General features: G+C 43.5%; 1 protein-coding gene across 1 annotated transcript; it reads left to right on the forward strand.

Moving 5' to 3' along the window:
* Positions 1 to 1,349: 1,349 nt before the first annotated feature.
* SMLR1 (small leucine rich protein 1) lies at positions 1,350 to 11,906 on the forward strand. The gene is given in 5 exon segments (XM_043593193.1): positions 1,350 to 1,487; positions 1,668 to 1,731; positions 2,495 to 2,569; positions 2,572 to 2,733; positions 11,721 to 11,906. Coding segments are annotated over 5 exon segments (528 nt in total). The 3' UTR covers positions 11,810 to 11,906.
* Positions 11,907 to 17,749: the final 5,843 nt, after the last annotated feature.

The following is a 17,749-nucleotide window of genomic DNA, read 5'->3' on the forward strand; positions in this document are numbered from 1 at the left end:
AACTATAAATGTTCCCCCATCCAAATGTGCTGCCCGACCTGTGTTCAGGTCTCACTTTATAGCCCTGCCATCTCCCCAGCCACCCAAGCCTGGCATAGCACAGTGGATGAGAGCAGCGGTTCAGGATCAGAGTCCTGAATCTGTCACTCACTAAATATGTGTCTTGGGAAAGTTATTTAACCTCTCTGTGCCTCATTTCTTCATTTGTCAAATGAGTCTTCCTCATATGGTCACTCCAAGGATTAAATAAGATACACGTAGGGTGGTTATGAGGTGCTTGATACATAGTAAGTGCTCAGTGATTGGTAGCATCATGGGTGACATTTACTCTATTTACTTATTCACCAAGGACTGTTCATAGGGTCCCTCCAGCCCCTTGTCTTCCTCTTTCCCTTCCCTTTGCCACCCCCATCTCAGACTCATTATATCCTGACACCATGTTGAAACAGCCTACTTGGATCTTTCTCATTGGTCCATTTTTTTTAAGGGCTACCTAAGTGAACCCAAGTCAACTCATGTGCGTCCATGATCAAAGACCTTTTATTGGTCCCCTTTGTCCAAACAGCATAGTCCTTGGAAGCACGTTCAAGAGTCTATGCCTTGATGCCTCCCCCACTTCTCCACCTTCATATCTCTGTTCTGAACCCCATATCATTTGGCTACTCTCATTTCTTCCCTGTCCTCCATAAACCCTGCTGTGCCCCCACTGTCACGTATTTGTTTAAGGAGGTGATTCCACAGCTCTCCATCCCCAGGCTCAGCTCAAATACTATCCTTTTCATGAACTCGGCCCAATTCCCTAACTGGAATTAATCAGTCTCTCTTCAATGCTTCCATTGCGCTTTATATGTCAACCTGGGAGCTTATATTAATATCATTTATATTTTTGCCTGTTACTCTTACTTACCTTCTCTAGGCATTAAGCGAGGGCTTGAATGTTGAATGGAACAAAACGGAAAGAAAGAACATGACAACAGCTGCCTAACATCTCCCTGGTAATGTCACCTGCTCATGGAGCTTCTTTGTAGACTGACACTTTACAAATTAGCATCCTGTTCAAGCTGAAAGAGCACCAGAGAGCCATCTCCTTGGAAAGCACTCAAGAGAAAAAACAGCAGCACCACTCAAGGGTGTGTGGAGGGGGGAGAAGAGAAGCAAATAAAGTACGACAGATGCTGACTTAATCTTGGCTATTCTAAAGGACTCTTCCTGCAATTAAGATGTCTCTCTTCTGAGAGGAAGCTGTTTATTGTTCACTGCTTAGGAATGCCAGCCAAGCATCCCAGAGATGCTCCCTATTCTTATTATTTTATAAATTAGGGTGCCGAGTTTATAGGAGGATTAAGGCTATGCGTGGCCATGAAGAACCCCTGGTGAAGGAATTCAAGAGGCACTCACAGCAGCATGTGCTTGATAGACCCTGCCAGCCACTCACCAAGGCAGCTGCCAAGTGGGGACGGGGACAGGGCCAGAGCATGAGAAGAGACGTGAACCCAAGAAGGTGGCTCGTCAATTTCCCCTCCCAATTTCCCAAATTCTCCAGGGGATTCTTTCATTATGGAAATGATTCTTTCTATTGCCTTTAGTTTAGTAGACCAGTGTCTTTCCAGTGGCAACTCAGTCAACAAGTCAGTGTCAACATAATTTTTTGCCCTTTCTTTTCCCAGAATCTTTGTAGTTACCACTCAAACCACAACACTATCATTCAGGGGCCACCTTCTACTGCTAATGGTGGGTGGGCCACAGAAATGTGTTAAGTGGAAGATAATTAGTAATACAAACTACTAATGCAGGAAGCAAATGCTGATGCATTGAGGGACGAAGGAAAAGGGGCCATAATAGCATCTATCCCATCACTATCGCTCGGGGTCATTACCTCTTTCTGCGTCTGTTTCCACTCCCAGAAGGCAGGTGCCATGATTTACTATTCTTTGTACATCCAGCGTCTAGCCAAGAGGTTGGGTTCTAGTAGAATTAAATATTTATTGAATAAATAAATACACCAAGTGCACTTCCCAGAAAAGTATTCAGAGCAGGACCTACTAGGAAGAGTTTTTACCCATGGAAAGAATAGCGTTCCTCCTTCCTTGATATCAGTTGTATCAACTGTGCGCGAAGGAAAATTCACTTTTTCCAGACACAGGTTCATAGGCACATGGACGTGGCTGCGAAGCAACTTTCAACTCTGAAATTTAGAAAATGCAGGACAATTTCTTCCCATGTCTGGGCACATGTAAGTAGAAGATACGTAACAATGAGATTTGCTTGGAGTCAGGTATTATTCACTCCAGATAAACTGAATACAAAGATATCTAGGCCTCCTGGCGTCATTCCCCACCCCGCCAGATAAACGCTCCTCTCCCGAACGCTTCGGAAGAATCACGTTTCAATTCCTCCACACATCGTAGCTGAGTTACAGAGTAACCCACTAGCAAGCCTCTCGGCGTCCCCGGGGCTGTTGAAATAGAGCAAAGTCCACAAAACTTCCACTGAGACTTGCTGAGCAAAGGCCGGAGCCCCAGAAGGAAACAAATACAGACTCTGAGCAAAGCTGCCCTCATCCCGAGTGCGGCCCGCTGGCCCCCCGGGGGGCCGGGTGCTTGGCAATGAGCTCCGTGCTGTCAGCGTTCCTGAGGGAGCTCCCCGGCTGGCTCCTGTTCGCTGGGGTCTTCCTGCCTGTGACTTTGCTGCTCCTCCTCCTCATCGCCTACTTCAGGACCAAACTGATGGAGGGTAAGTGGGAAGCCACACAGGGCAGGGGCTCGAAGGCCTTTCCCAGGACTCAGCTGCACAGGCCAGCGCGTGGTCAGTGTTTCCGGGGGACCTTGGGAGAACCAGGCTGTGACTTACAGGCACTTCTCACCAAGTGCTCTGTCACCACCCGTTCACTGGTGGACGGGCAGTCTGACCCTTTCTGCAGCGTGGACGGCCCGCCGTGGGGACCCCTAACCATAGCCTCTCACGGAGAGCCCAACTATGAATCAGCGATTCCTACATGTGACTCTCTCTCTCTCTCTCAGGGAAAATATATTCCACAAACGTTAAAATGCATATCATGGACTGCCCTCTCTACGTGACACATAGGCATATGCCATGAGTGTGCACACACACAGGCTTCTTGCTCACCCACTGAGCTTCTATTAAGCAAATGTGCCGGGGCACCTGGGTGGTTCATCCGGTTGAGCATCTGATGCTTGATTTGGGGTCAGGTCATGATCCCAGTGTTGTGGGATGTCCGCGTTGGGCTCCCTGAGCTGGGCACGGAGCCTACTTGGGAGTCTCTCTCCCTCTCCCTCTGTCCCTCTCCTCAGGTCACACTCCTTAAAATAATAATAATAATAATAATGATTATTATTATTATTGTGCTGTCACAGTGTTTGGCAAATGTCAAGCCCTAATAGATAGCTGATGGCCTGGTGTATGCTTTTCATGAAACTATAGTCTCTTTTTTAAATGTTTATTTATTTACTTTTTGAGAGAGAGAAGAGAGAGAGAGAGCTTGAGGCAGAGACAGAGAGAGACAGAGAATCCCAAGCAGGCTCTGCACCGTCAGCACAGAGTCTGACGCAGGGCTTGAACCCACAGACAGTGAGATCATGACCCAAGCCGAAATCAAGAGTCGGACCCTTAAGCGACTGAGACACCCAGGCATCCCCATGAGACTATAGTCTCAAGGAGAAACAAAACAAAACGAAACAAAACAAAACAAAACTCAGGAAGCTCAAAGTGATTTGGACATAGACAATTGGGTCCTAGTTTGAGACTGGTTATTCTGCTATAATTAAATTAATGAAACTGAACTTTGACTTCATAGACTGTTAATAATGTGCCCAGGAAACGCTAGATTAATATCACAAAGGTTAATAGTTATTTTAGCAATAGCAACAAAAACCAGTAATATTTAAAATGTTGGATGGTGTTAGGGGCGTCTGGGTGGCTCAGTCGGTTGAGCGTCCGACTTCAGCTCAGGTCATCATCTCATGTTTCATGGGTTCAAATCCCACGTCGGGCTCTATGCTGACAGTTTGGAGGCTGGAGCCTGCTTCGGATTCTGTGTTTTCCCCTCTCTCTGCTCCTCCCTCTCTCTCTCTTTCTCTCTCTCACACAATAAAATAAAATAAAATAAAATAAAATAAAATAAAATAAAAAATAAAAAATTTTTAAATAAAATAAAATGTGAGATGGTGTCATATTAAAGCACTATTTAAAACAAATTTGAAAATTGTTCCTTCTCCACTGAAATTGGCCACGTCCCAGCAATGCCTTCATGGATTCCATTCTGAAAACAGATGTTCAGAATCTTGAATGAAGAATGCCATCACCTAGGCCTAAAATCAAGTAGAAGTACAATTGGGGATATTTCTAAGGTGAGGTTTATTTTATTTTATTTTTTATTTTTTTTTAACGTTTATTTATTTTTGGGACAGAGAGAGACAGAGCATGAACGAGGGAGGGGCAGAGAGAGAGGGAGACACAGAATCGGAAACAGGCTCCAGGCTCTGAGCCATCAGCCCAGAGCCCGACGCGGGGCTCGAACTCACGGACCGCGAGATCGTGACCTGGCTGAAGTCGGACGCTTAACCGACTGCGCCACCCAGGCGCCCCTAAGGTGAGGTTTAGAACACCAAGAAATCCTAGAGGGCAGGGAGCTCATTAGAAAATCACAAGTTTCTGGAGCGCCTGGGTGGCGCAGTCGGTTAAGCGTCCGACTTCAGCCAGGTCACGATCTCGCGGTCCGTGAGTTCGAGCCCCACGTCGGGCTCTGGGCTGATGGCTCAGAGCCTGGAGCTTGTTTCCGATTCTGTGTCTCCCTCTCTCTCTGCCCCTCCCCCGTTCATGCTCTGTCTCTCTCTGTCCCAAAAATAAATAAATGTTGAAAAAAAAATTAAAAAAAAAAAGAAAATCACAAGTTTCTGATCTTAACATACTCAAACATACCCTCACCTTTCATTTTTTGGTCTCATTTTTATGACCAGCTCTCTTGTTGAATGACCCAGCTGTATGCTGTCTTGCCCTCCAGCATTCGTGTGGAGATCCTCGTGAATCCTCTTCTTTATTAAGTTAGTTTATCCTCCACTGCCTCAAGACCAGTCTACTGGATGTTCTGACACTTAGCCATTCATTAACAGTGGACCCTGGAAAAGAGCCTCTGAAAAAGGAAGAGAAAATTAGAACCCCCCAGGATTCTAACTACAGGAGTTTTAGTCTTCCAAACTGGTCTAATGTGCAGCCACTGCAAACACGTCCATTTTGAAAGTCTTTTAAAGGTGTTGCAATGGCCGCCTGTCACGCACATGCATGCCGGTGACACTGAGCACCCTATGGAGAAGTAACAGGATGCTGACGTCACAGCCGGAGACTTGAATCGTTTATGTCATTCTCAAGTTTCATCTCTGCCTGCCTTCTCAGGTAGATAAAATGTTTAGTATCTCAAAAGTGTATCAAGCATTAAATGACGCTAACACACCCAAATAGGCTCATGGATTCTCAAGTCTCTTTCTGGCCTCTACTTATCGGTTATTTTAGGTCAGATCGTTCAGCAGGACACCTGGTGTTTGGGACGGATTCTTCAACAAAGGATGAATCTTGGTTTTATAGCTTTATTTATCCCTGGGTGACATTTGGGGGAAAATATCTATAATCTGCAAAAATTAAAATTAAATGGGTCTACAGTATTTTGCCTAGATATTTAGATAATGTAGAGAATTATGAGGTATAGACATATCAATCTCATTCCTTCAGAAGGCCCTGGAAAAGGCAGCCTGCCTTTGAAAGTGTGGCCTGGCATCACAGGGGGCTGAGGCAGGAAAAAATGTTGGCAATGTCCTACACGCATGCCCGGCCCCAAGGACATGTTCAACGTGTGGGCTACGATCATTGCACAATGACACCCTTCCTTCTTTGACACCTCCCTGTCCATGTAAGTTATCTAGAGATCAAAGCCTCTGATTTTTGGAACATGGCATTTAAACCAAAGGAAAGCAAGAAGGTTAGCCCTACACAATGAAGGCCAACGCCCCCTGGGTAGAGGTCTTTCACCAACTTTTACGTGCGCTCCAAACTTGCCCCATACTTCTGGGTAGGAAGAATTCTCATTCATTCATTCAGCACATATTTGAGAATCTACCATATACCAGGGATTGTCCTAGCTACTGACACAGATTTTTACTCTGAGATTTTAGAACTAAGAGAACAATCCCAGGTCTAGAAAACCACAAAAATCATCCCACAAAATTGGTAGAAGTTGAAGGAGAGACATTGCAAATCTCTATTTTTCTGGCTCTGGCCTCATTAGATGTCTGGCCAATGGCCTTAAGAATGACCTGCCCTTCTCCCTAAATCTTACCCCAAAGTTAGAGCAGAGCATTCCCACCAGAAGCAGAACCCTCTGAACAGCTCAGGGGCACCCACAGCAATGTAATGAGTCTCATTTTCAGTGGTTCTTCTCCATTGTCCCCTTTTGTTGGCTCTCACTGAAGTGTACCTTGGAGCTTCCAGGCTACTGGCAAGGAGCCCAGGAAGGGTGAGTGAAGATGTGGAAGGAGCCAGCAAAACTCTCTGCATCAATCACTTAATGAAGTAGGGGTCCCATTTGAGGCTTATTGTTGGAAAGAATACTAAGGACTGTTAGCACTCTGACACCGGTGGCCTTCCAAGGAACCATCTGCAGGACACCAAGGGAGGATTGCCCAGCTGATGGGGCCAAAGAAGGCTCCCTATTGTCAGTTTTCATTCAGTTGAGACTGGGTCCCAAGTGCAGCGGGGTGAGGAGAGTGGGGGCCTTGGGCACCATCCCTTATAGTTACCTGGCCAGGGGTACCTATCCAGGGGTACCTGGCCAGGAGGGCAGCTGAGGGGCAGCCTGCACCACATCACTGTCTAGAGAATTTTCTATTCAAACCATGACTTGCTTATCTTTCCCTCTTCTCCCAAACGGGAACTGTGCATCCTTTTTTGGAATAATTCCTGATTATGTTGTCCAGTGTAAGCATATTTTCATTTTTATGCAGATCTCTTCCCCTGATCTTCCAAAATTTCCTTAAAAAAAAAAAACTTCAAGAACATGTAGCCTTTTAAAAATGGAGCTGCTTTCCTAAGTGTAAGTAGTAATATCTCTTCTATAGTTTGAGGGCAATTGAGCTCACTTGGCCCCAAATAAAATATCACCAGTTTATATCTCTATTTAGCAGTTCCCACTTAAAAACTGTAACCAGATGGTCAAATGTCATGTCATTAATCTTCCATCCGGGGTTATGGCAAGTGTAATCATTCCTATTTTGTTCCTGTAAAGAAAGAGACATTGACAGATTAACTAGTGTGTTCACAGAACCCCAGAGTCCTGCATTCTGAAACAGAAAATCAGCTTGCCTGCCCCATACATCCTAGTCCATCAGACAAGAGAGACATTTTAAGATGTGATAGAAAGCTTGTGCAGGTACTGTAATCACTCAACATTAATCCCTACACTTGATGCCTTAGGAAGTAATGGCGCATGTAAATTTAATTAGTATGTAGAGCACATCAATTTTCTCACAAAGGAAGAAAGAAAATTCTCTAGCATACTGCACTCTTCAATCTCTGTCAGTTGCCTTGAGGAGCAGCTCTTGAGGTGGAGGTCTGAATCTCGAACTTGCCATCTGCCAAACCCTTCATCAGCCATTACTATGAACATTTCATTCCTTCTAGAGTAGAAGTTTTGATTATCTTATCTCCCCAAGTCCCGAGATTCCTAAACCTCTACTTTCAGTGCTGTTATTTCCCCTCAAAATACCATCACTCTGATCAAGAACAAAATGCTCTCTAAGTAGCCAACATTGCCAAAAATAATCATTATTTTTTTAAAAAGTGTCTATTGAATGCCCAAAAGTTTTCATATGGAGTTAGATCCAAAATAAGGTCGGGTAAGTGATCACATTCTGGCCTTCAGCAACTTACATTCTGAGACAACTCAAGTATTGAAAATGTGCAGGTGGCTAGACCTCATTCACTGAACTTCACATATATGTTTTAGTAGTCAGCAATCAAAAGGGAAAAAGATAAGTATTTGAAAAAATCAGAATAATTTAAGCGTTAGTAGGGTAAAATTGTTAAGAGCTCGGACTATGGGGTCAAACCAAATGGGGTTCAAATTCCAGATCTGTAACAATGGCCACCCAATCTTCTGAAGCTTCAGAAGCTTTTTCATCTGTAAAATAGAATAATAGCAGGAGGGGTGGCTGGGTGGCTCAGTCAATTGAGGGTCTGATTCTTGATTTCGGCTCAGGTCATGATCCCAGAATTGTGGGACTGAGCCCCACATCAGACTCCATGCTGACTGTGGATCCTGCTTAAGATTCTCTCTCTCTCTCTCTCTCTCTCTCTCTTTCTCTCTCAAAATGAAATAAATAAGTAGAATAATAGCAGGAAGGAGCTATAAGATTGGTGTGGGGATTAAGTGAGGTCATACATATAAGTCTCTTAACAATGCCTGTTCTCAAAACTGTTAGTCATTATTACCCCTGCTAGCTTATAAATTCCAAGAAGCAGTGTTCATGTCATTATGATAGCTATTATTAAGATTACCTTATAATAATTAAGTAAATAGCCCAAATCACTCACCTAGAAAGTGGTAGAGACAGGAATTGAACGCTGGCTGGCCAACTCCAGCGCTAGCCTTCTCAGCCAACACACAATTCCTAGAGTGTTGAACACAGATGACATGTTCAATAGATATCTGTTGAATGGATGAAACCTTTTGGACCAGGCAAATAAACTTACTACCAATATGGAGAGCAACCGTGGGAGAATTTTAAACGTGGCAAGAATTTTATAAAAGCTTTGAGAGGATTTGATCTCTTTATATAACAGGAGTGATTCTTTTTTTTTTTTTAATGTTTATTTATTTTTGAGAGAGAGAGAGAGAGGCAGAGTGCAAGCAGGGGAGGGGCAGAGAGAGAGGGAGACAGAATCTGAAGCAGGCTCCAGGCTCTGAGCTGTCAGCACAGAGCCCCAACCGGGTCTCAACCCACAAGCTGTGAGATCAGGCCCTGAGCCGAAATCAGATGCTCCCCCAGGAATAATTCTTTATGATGGTGATTCCTTAGCATAAAGACTTAACGCTGAGGCAGGGAGGTTGCATTTCTTCACCTGTGGCCCAATAGGGAAAACTTCCGTTCCCTGCAGAATTTCCGCAATTAACAAAACACCCGCCTGCCAATCTCACCTATCTAGCATCTCTCTGCACTTTCCTTAACAGACAAATTAAGTACAACAATGACCAGGTTGCAAGCTCTTTTAGAAGCGTAAATTATTGCTCTTGCTCTCTGGGTTGTGCCTTGCACCACACGCTATGTACTGGAGAGATAACTCCTTGCGGATTGATGAGTTTCCTCTTGGTCTCTCTATTCTAGTTCTCCACTCCTGCAGGTACTCAGGTCACGCATTTTCAGTTCTACAATTTGTATCCGGGCTCCTCATTCAAAGCACTTGTGCACAGTCTTCGATAATTAGAAATAAGAAGGAAGGGGTGTCTGACTCTTGATTTGGGCTCAGGTTATGATCTCACAGTTCATGAGATCGAGCCCTGAATCGGGCTCTGCACTCTGCACGCAGGGCCTGTTTGGGATTCTCTCTCTCTCTCTCTCTCTCTCTCTCTCAGTCCTCCCTCCCCCACCTCGAGGTAAATAAATAAACATTAACAAATAATAATAGTAAAATAAAAAGGAAGAGAGGTGCACAGGTGGCACCAGTCAGTTGAGTATCTGACTCTTGATTTTGGCTCAAGTCATGATCCCAGAGTCATGGGATCGAACGCCGCGTCAGCCTCTACACTGAGTGTGGAGCATACTTGGGATTCTCTCTCTCTCTCTACCTCTACCCCTCACTCGTGCATCCTCTCTAAAATGAAATTAAATTAAAAATAAAATTAAATAAAGTAAAAAGGAAGAAATTACTGACATTCCAGTGAGTTTTTTATCTAAACCATGGGCCATCTCAAGCAACATCTTAGAACAAGCAATAATCTAGTGGAGAGGCCGTGTAACCAAGTAGTTGAGAATGTGGGCTCTGGAATCAGACTTCCTGGGATGGAATCCTGAGTCTATTCTTTTCTGGCATCTTAGGCAAGTGGCTTCCTCTTGATGTCTCCCTGCCTCAGTTTGCTCATCTGTAAAGTCAGACTCCCAAGGGTGACTACAATATAATGCCATCAAGAGTTAAACACGATAAGACACGCAAAGGGCTTCACACACTGACACGTAACAAGTACTCAGCAAATAGTAGCTATTAAATATTGAGGCTCATGCAGCCTGTCTCTGCCTGGTGTACATGTAATGCCCCTCGACTATGACAACAAGCAGTCGCAGAGACCTAGAAGAACCCGGCTCAGGGAGAGTGCCTGTGTCCTGGGCTACAGGGCGTACAAAGTGCCCAGCGAGGGCTAAATTGCGTGGATTGGCTATGGGAGCCAAAGGGAACATTTCCAGGCTCAAGTCTATAAACATGCACTCTCTCCCATAAGATTACAAGCCCCTGGTCTCTGGCTTTGGATGATCTGATTTATTATAATTCTGAAAATAAAACTTTTAAGAGAAAAGCAGGCTCAGTTGTGGTGGCCAGGAAAAGAGATATATTTTTTTAATGTACCAGGAAGGTCCCAAGTGACACTTATTGGGATCTCAAGAGAAATCTCAGAGCTACAGATCCAATTTGTTATTGCCAGAGAGGTAATAGTTGAAGCTACGGGAGCAGAGAAGAGGACGCAGAAGAGATGGTACATGACAAAAACCAAAGGGAGGAAAATAACTGGCGCACGGGAGGGCTTGTGTCAAATGCTACAGAGAAGGAAGCTGGGGATTGAAAAATGCCACTAGATCTAGTAATTAGGATATTAGTGCTGAGGTGTGTGTGTGTGTGTGTGTGTGTGTTTAAAATTTTTTCTTATTTTTGAGAGAGAGAGAGAGAGGGAGGGAGGGAGAGAGAGAGAGAACACGAGCAGGGGGGGAGCAGAGAGAGAGGGAAACACAGGATCTGAAGCAGGCTCCAGGCTCTGGGCTCTCAGCACAGAGCCCGATGCGGGGCTCGAACCCACGAACCGTGAGGTCCTGACCTGAGCTGAAGTCAGACGCTTAACGGACTGAGCCACCCAGGTGCCCCTCATGGATGACTTTTCATAGTTCAGTAGAGTAGCTTTAACAAAAGTTATATTTTAAGGGGTTAAGGAGTATGCGGGTGGTAAAAGTTGAAACTGTCAGTTATCACTAAAGGATGACAAAAGGTAAAGGAGAGAAGACTAATCTGACATATCTAAAGATTATAAATGTGCAAACACATTATTTTGGGGGTGGGAGGAGGAGCAGGGATAGAAACTCTTATCTTACTCATTTCCACATCCTCAGCCCCTGGCCTACAGACATGCTGAATAAATGCCTATTGAATGAAGGAGTCGTAAGAAATTTAATCAACACTTAATCTGCTAAATATTAACAATACTTAGCATGTAACAATTTTTACAGTGGTAATTTGTCCACCACAACCGGGACCATTTTTGCAAAATAAACATCTACATTTCTTCTGGAAGTGGTTGGGAAGGTAAGGGGAACTCCTGCAGCAGGCCTTCCTGTGGGGACCCGGCCTTGGGGACCTGGCAGAAATGCTGGCCAACAACCACTTATGAGTTGTACGTGCCCAATGGCAGGCACTGGGGCTGTCCCCAAAGTACTAACTGATAGTTTTCCTTCCAGTGAATGAAGAATTGTCCCAGACCACCAGTCATCACCAATACAAACGCAGGGCTGGCTCTTCCCAGTACCAGAGAACGAAACGAAGGTGACTTGGGGACCGGTCAATGGCTAAAACACAGTGAATTTCTACTGGTCAGCGGCTTAGCTAATAAAGTAAGTTAATAAACTCGGACAACAGCAAAAATAGAAAGAATACTAAGAGGCTTGTTCTTAACCACATTGAAAAGTGGCAGCTATTATCCAGGGGGACATCCACAAGACTCAGTCAATAGCAGTTCATCGGAGAGTACAAAGAATATGATTTGCTTGGATGTCGACTGGACACTGCAATTTTTTACCGTTTATAGGACTAGGTCCACTCTGATGGGCACTCTTTTTCATTTTTTAAAATGTTTTTATTTATTTCTGAGACAGAGAGACAGAACACGAGTGTGGGAGGGGCAGAGAGAGAAGGAGACACGGAATCTGAAGCAGGTTCCAGGATCTGAACTGTCAGCACAGAGCCCGACACGGGGCCCGAATCCACAAACCGTGAGATCATGACCTGAGCTGAAGTCAGGCGCTTAACCAACTGAACCACCCAGGCACCCGTGATGGGCACTAGTTTTAAAATAAAATTCTTTTGTAAAATATTTTACGTAAGTAATCTACGCTCAGTGTGGGGCTCGAACTTACAACCCCAAGATCAAGAGTCACTTCTCTACTGACTGAGCCAGCCAAACACACTTTGAAATAAAATTCTGAAGTATCCTTATTACATAATCCCATAGAAGCACACATTATTCTGACTTTACAGATGGAGAAATTCTGGTAGACAGCAAATGGATAGCAAAAGACGAGTGCCCGGAGAGCTCTGTGGATTCCCTCTGCGAGAGTACGCCCACTTCCTCCGTTTAGACCACGCGACAACTCTTAAATGGTGTTCTTTCAGACAGCATTTCCGGCCCCGAGTTTGCTTCTCTCCCTTTCCCAGCTGCCTTCACAAATCACATCATCCTTGTCACAACCCACAAAATAAGCAGAGTCTCTCCACGCTTGGTATGGATCACCCATGAATGCGGATTTCAGCAAAAAATGACTTGGAAATACTGGCAACGTGCTGTTGGGAAACGGGAAGAACAGAACCTTCATGTAGCTCAGATGGAGAATAACTCAAGCATTTGCCTTTAAAGCCAAAACATCAAGGAACTATTTCTAAATACAGAAAGAAGTCAACATTTCACTAGCAGAGTTCTTTTTTCAGGGGGAGCCCCAACGAGCCAATGCAGATAACTAAAAACAAAGTGGTGGTTAAAATAGATTGTGATTACTGTTGTGCTCTCTGCAGTTTTCTGGTTAACATCAACAAAAGATGCTTCCCGTGTCCTAAGTGTGGGTCCGGTTATATTCCAATCATTGCATGTGAATCTAACAGGCTATTAGGGTGACTCACTTTATAAAACGTAATGAGTTTGGCCACCTGGAAGAAATGCACCGGCTTGTGTGGCGACATACAATCTTACAGCAGATTGTGTGAATGACCAAAAGCAACAATACACGACTGGTCTGGTTTTCCTAGCTCCCCACCCCTCCCTGCTCCAAATTCCTCACACGCGTCCAAAGTCATTAGCCTCCATTTGCACTTCTTGTATAATGTGAAACTCAAGTGTTGGAAGACACTCATTTCTGTGTTTTATTGCATTTGATTACAATGGAGCTGTCTGCTGCGGCTTTCAGACTGTGGTAATTTAAAATAACAGTGTTCGTGCCATATGGAAGGAATAATAATATTCTATCCATTCTGGGAGGGATCTCTTTTTAGCCCCTGATGGAAATCAGATTATGTAAAAATGCTTTCTTGAACATAAGGCTTGAAGGGATGTAGCGTATTCCCAGCTGCCAGCCAAATCTGTGGTTCGGCCACCGGGGGTGGCTCCATCCTCTTCTGGAAACAGAGGGAAGGCTGGTTTTTGGTTCTGGTAGATGTCATAGTCCACCACCTCTGCCTTCCCAGGGAAAATCATTCCAGCTCCTGCAGTAACAGAGGAGCTCCAAACGTACATGTTTTCAGTGATCGGCATAACCAGGTAGTTTAAAGCAAGACCCATTTCTTTTGTTGCGGTTGAGAGCAATTTCCAATGAAATCCTGAATAGCTTCATGTTTTTTATATGTAATGAGAAAGAGAAACATGTTATAGTTTTCTCATGGAAAGACCAAGTCCCAGGGTTTCCTATAATCTGCTTGAAGGCACTGCTACTCAATTTGTGAAATCCTGCATGGAACACAGCCAGCTGCGGTCATGCCCTTGCTCTCTAGACAGAGTCCAGAGTTTAAGGTCTTATTCTGGTTTGGACTCCTGTGGCTCCTATGCATGGCTCCTGCCACCTAGACCAGGATGCTTTCTCCTTAAATTATCCTATATTCTGTCCCCTCCTGTGCTCCAAAGCCTCTCACGAGGGGCCCCAAGTGCTTTCTCAATGGCTCCTACTCTTATTTCTAATGTTCCAGTACCTGAAAGAATTCCCAGTGATTTTCTCAACATAAGACCTTCAATAAAATAATACTCTGTTGTCATTCAATGAAAATTAACCAAAGAATTTTTTTTTTTTTTAATAAAGCTGTGAATGCTACCTTTCTACCTCTCTAACAGTGCAGGGAAACTGAAATCCATGAGTATTCCTCCCCATCCCGAACCTTTACAAACTGATAAAACAGAAAATTGGGCAAGGAAGGACACATACTACATTCCCTGAAATGTTATTTGCAACCTTTGAAAAGCAAACTTATAATTTATCTGACCAGGTAACAGCCTCTACTATTTTCCAGACTAACTTAGCAGCAATTAGAAAATCAAGAACACACACCCCCATACACCAAAAATAACTCTTCCTTGAAAATCTTAAGTTTTTTGGCAACACTGTGTCTCCGAAATCAGAAATCATTAGTATTTTTTTAAGTTTATTTTGAGGGGGGTGCCAGGCAAAGAGAGAGAGAGAGAGAGAGAGAGAAAATCCCAAGTAGGTTCTGTGCTGCCAGCACAGAGCCTGACATGGGGCTTGAACTCACAAACTGTGAGATCATAACCTGAGCCGAGATCAAGAGTTGGATCCTTAACCGAATGAGCCACCCAGGCGCTCCCAGAATTTATAACTGTTAAAACACACTTTGGAAATTAATTTTCTGAATTTAGAAACAGGATTTTTAGAGCAAATTCTTGTGAGATTTTTGCTGACTTTATAATTAGTGTGCTCACTGGAAGAGACGTCTGAGTTTATCAGAATTTACACAATGGTATTTGCCCTGGCAAATGAGTGAAAAAAGAACATAACAGAAAACATGCATTCAAAGTACTTTATTGATAATTAACACCAAACAGATTGGGAATTTAAAATATTCTTTCCATTGTTGTTTTTTTAATGATTTAAACCCACATTCCCAAACTCAAGATTATTAAGAGCAGAGGTTCCAAACTTTTATTTAGATAATAAAGAAGCCTTTTGAGAATTTGATGAAAGCCAGGAATTTATTCCCAAGAAACATGCATCTACTCACAATTTTGCATATATTTGGGGGGCAATTCAGCCCCTTGAAATCTGTCCAGGGGTCTGTGGTTAGGAAGCCTGCCACCAGAGTGTTCAAGGATCTGTGCTGCCTCTTACCCCAGCAGCCCTAGCTGCCTCCACATGGTAGACAATGAGTAGACCATAAGAGATCCTTGACATTGTGGGGCTCTCAGGAAGTGAGGTCTACATATCTTCAAAGCCAAAACCTTCTCAATAGACTTGTCAACCCTATGATAAAACAGAATTCTAGGAAAAGCCCTCAGGACACAGCTCAGATTGGCATGATCTTCCATAAATTTGCCAGTAGTGGATTACCTCATGGTACTCTTATTATTCACAATGACTGCCATGTTTTGAGGGCAGTATTGATCTAGGAGCTCTACGAGGCATTGTATACATTTTGATTTCATCTAACCATCAGAATATCCCTGCCCTGAGACCTATTAGTACCTTCACTTCGGAGACACTTAAGTGCCTTCATTAAAGTCACAAGGTTGTTACTTGAGTAGGGGATTCAAAGGTCTATCTGCAGGATTCTGAGGCCTTGGTGTTAGAAGCAAAGTATCATTTTATATAACCTGCTATAAATCTAATATGGCACCATAACTATATACAGGGTCATTGTGTTTGACCCCGTGGCCAAGGGTCAGGAGTGTGGCACCTAGGATTTGCCAGCTGGCCTGTACTCTTCTGGAGCCAATGCCACACAATAGCCTAATCCCAGCAAGAACATGAACGGGTGCATGCAAGGATCCGTCCAAGTCCATTTTGACATCTGTAAAATTAACCAAGGAATATTCCCTGTTACTGTCTCAGCCGTAATGTTCACATGTCCTAGTCTCTCCTGCAAATGTGGAAGACAGGTGGAAACTTACCGGGACACCATATAATGAAGAACAATGCATTCTTCTCTAACAATACATGAAGAGAGAACTTTTTAAAAACATTATGGGGCTTTAGGGTATTTTTTTTCACGCCTTTTAACAGAATGATAGTATAAAACCTTACTTACCAACACCTGCCTTTAGCAATTATCCACTCATGGGCAATCTGGTTTCATCTAAACCACAACTCACCCTTCCTACCTATAAATGCTCAATTAGGTTTTCAGATATCAAATAATTGTGTTCATAAATAAGTGGAAACACTTAATGAAGTCCATGCGGGCAGTAGTTATGGCTACAGTCGGTTTCATTGCCGGAGCCCTGGTGTTAGTTATTCCATGAACTGTGGTCTATGCAGTGAGTACAACATCTCTTAAAGGAAAATAGGAGCTACTCTTGGTAGTGAAATACCAAACATCTATCGACTCTACACATCTAAAATACCACCTTATTTTCTATCCAGCTGTGGCCTCTGGAAAATGCACTGCTGTTTGCTGCACACAGAATTGCTATAAGACTTATGTAAAATGGTACCAATAAAAAAAAAAACCCACACAACTAAAAAGAATACTTACTATTCTAAAATTATATTGCTTTGAAGATAAACAATTAGCACCTGGACGTTTCACCTCAGTGAACCTTGCTGACCTGCTTTCTTATTCTATCATTCTAACATTCTTTCTATCTGGGGTTTTGAAAATTCAGTTTATGAACAAAATTCTAATATCCTGAGAAGTATTTTCTAATATTAATGCAAAATATTAAGAACAACAGCCTTGCCGTTGCAACTACACATGGCATTACTTATCAACACTGTTCCCAGCTACTTTTTGGGTTAAGCCCCACAGATGCTCTAGAAGTCTCTCTGGGACCCCAAACCCTGTCTCTCCAATCTCAGCTGAATAAAACTAAGCCTTCACTCAAACACTGCGTATCTTATTCACTGGAGCTGCCGTAGACACTTCCTATCTGTGCAATTATCACTGGAAGTATGGACAGATGTGGTTCTCAAACTCTGGTAAATCCAACCTCTGCTTTGAATATGAACATTATATATGCAAGCTTTCTGATGCGAAATATCTTCACAAAATCACATTTGGTTCCGTAAGGTCTCGGAGGCTTGGCTTGCTGAGATCGGCTTCTCTAGAGAAGAGCTGTTTCTGTAATAATTCTGCAGAGGTGAGAAAGACCTTTCACAAGGTGAGAGGGAATTCAGCGGGAACAGATCCCAAAGAAGACGGTTATGCAAATTGTATTTAACACGCTCGCTTCAAATGACTAGAGAGAGAAATTCTACATAATATTTTAAAACAGGATGTACCCTGTTGGCCATTTGCTGTAGAATGTCTTCAGTGTTTAGAAGAAAACTCAGCATTTGGTGAGTCTCAGCAAAAGTTTCACAATGAGCCACCCCGATTTAACACAGACACAGCCCCTTGGCAAAACCCATATCCCGCCTGAGACATTAAAGCCCACCGGACAGGAGGAAAAACCACGAGGAGGAGTCCGATGGTACAGCTAAAATATTTTCTAAAAACAAGAAATACACACAGAAAAGAAGCAAAATTATCCCTTGGAGAATCTGTAAAAGCTAGGGTGGAT

The sequence above is a fragment of the Prionailurus bengalensis genome, chromosome B2, assembly GCF_016509475.1.
Source record: "Prionailurus bengalensis isolate Pbe53 chromosome B2, Fcat_Pben_1.1_paternal_pri, whole genome shotgun sequence".
NCBI lineage: Eukaryota > Metazoa > Chordata > Mammalia > Carnivora > Felidae > Prionailurus > Prionailurus bengalensis.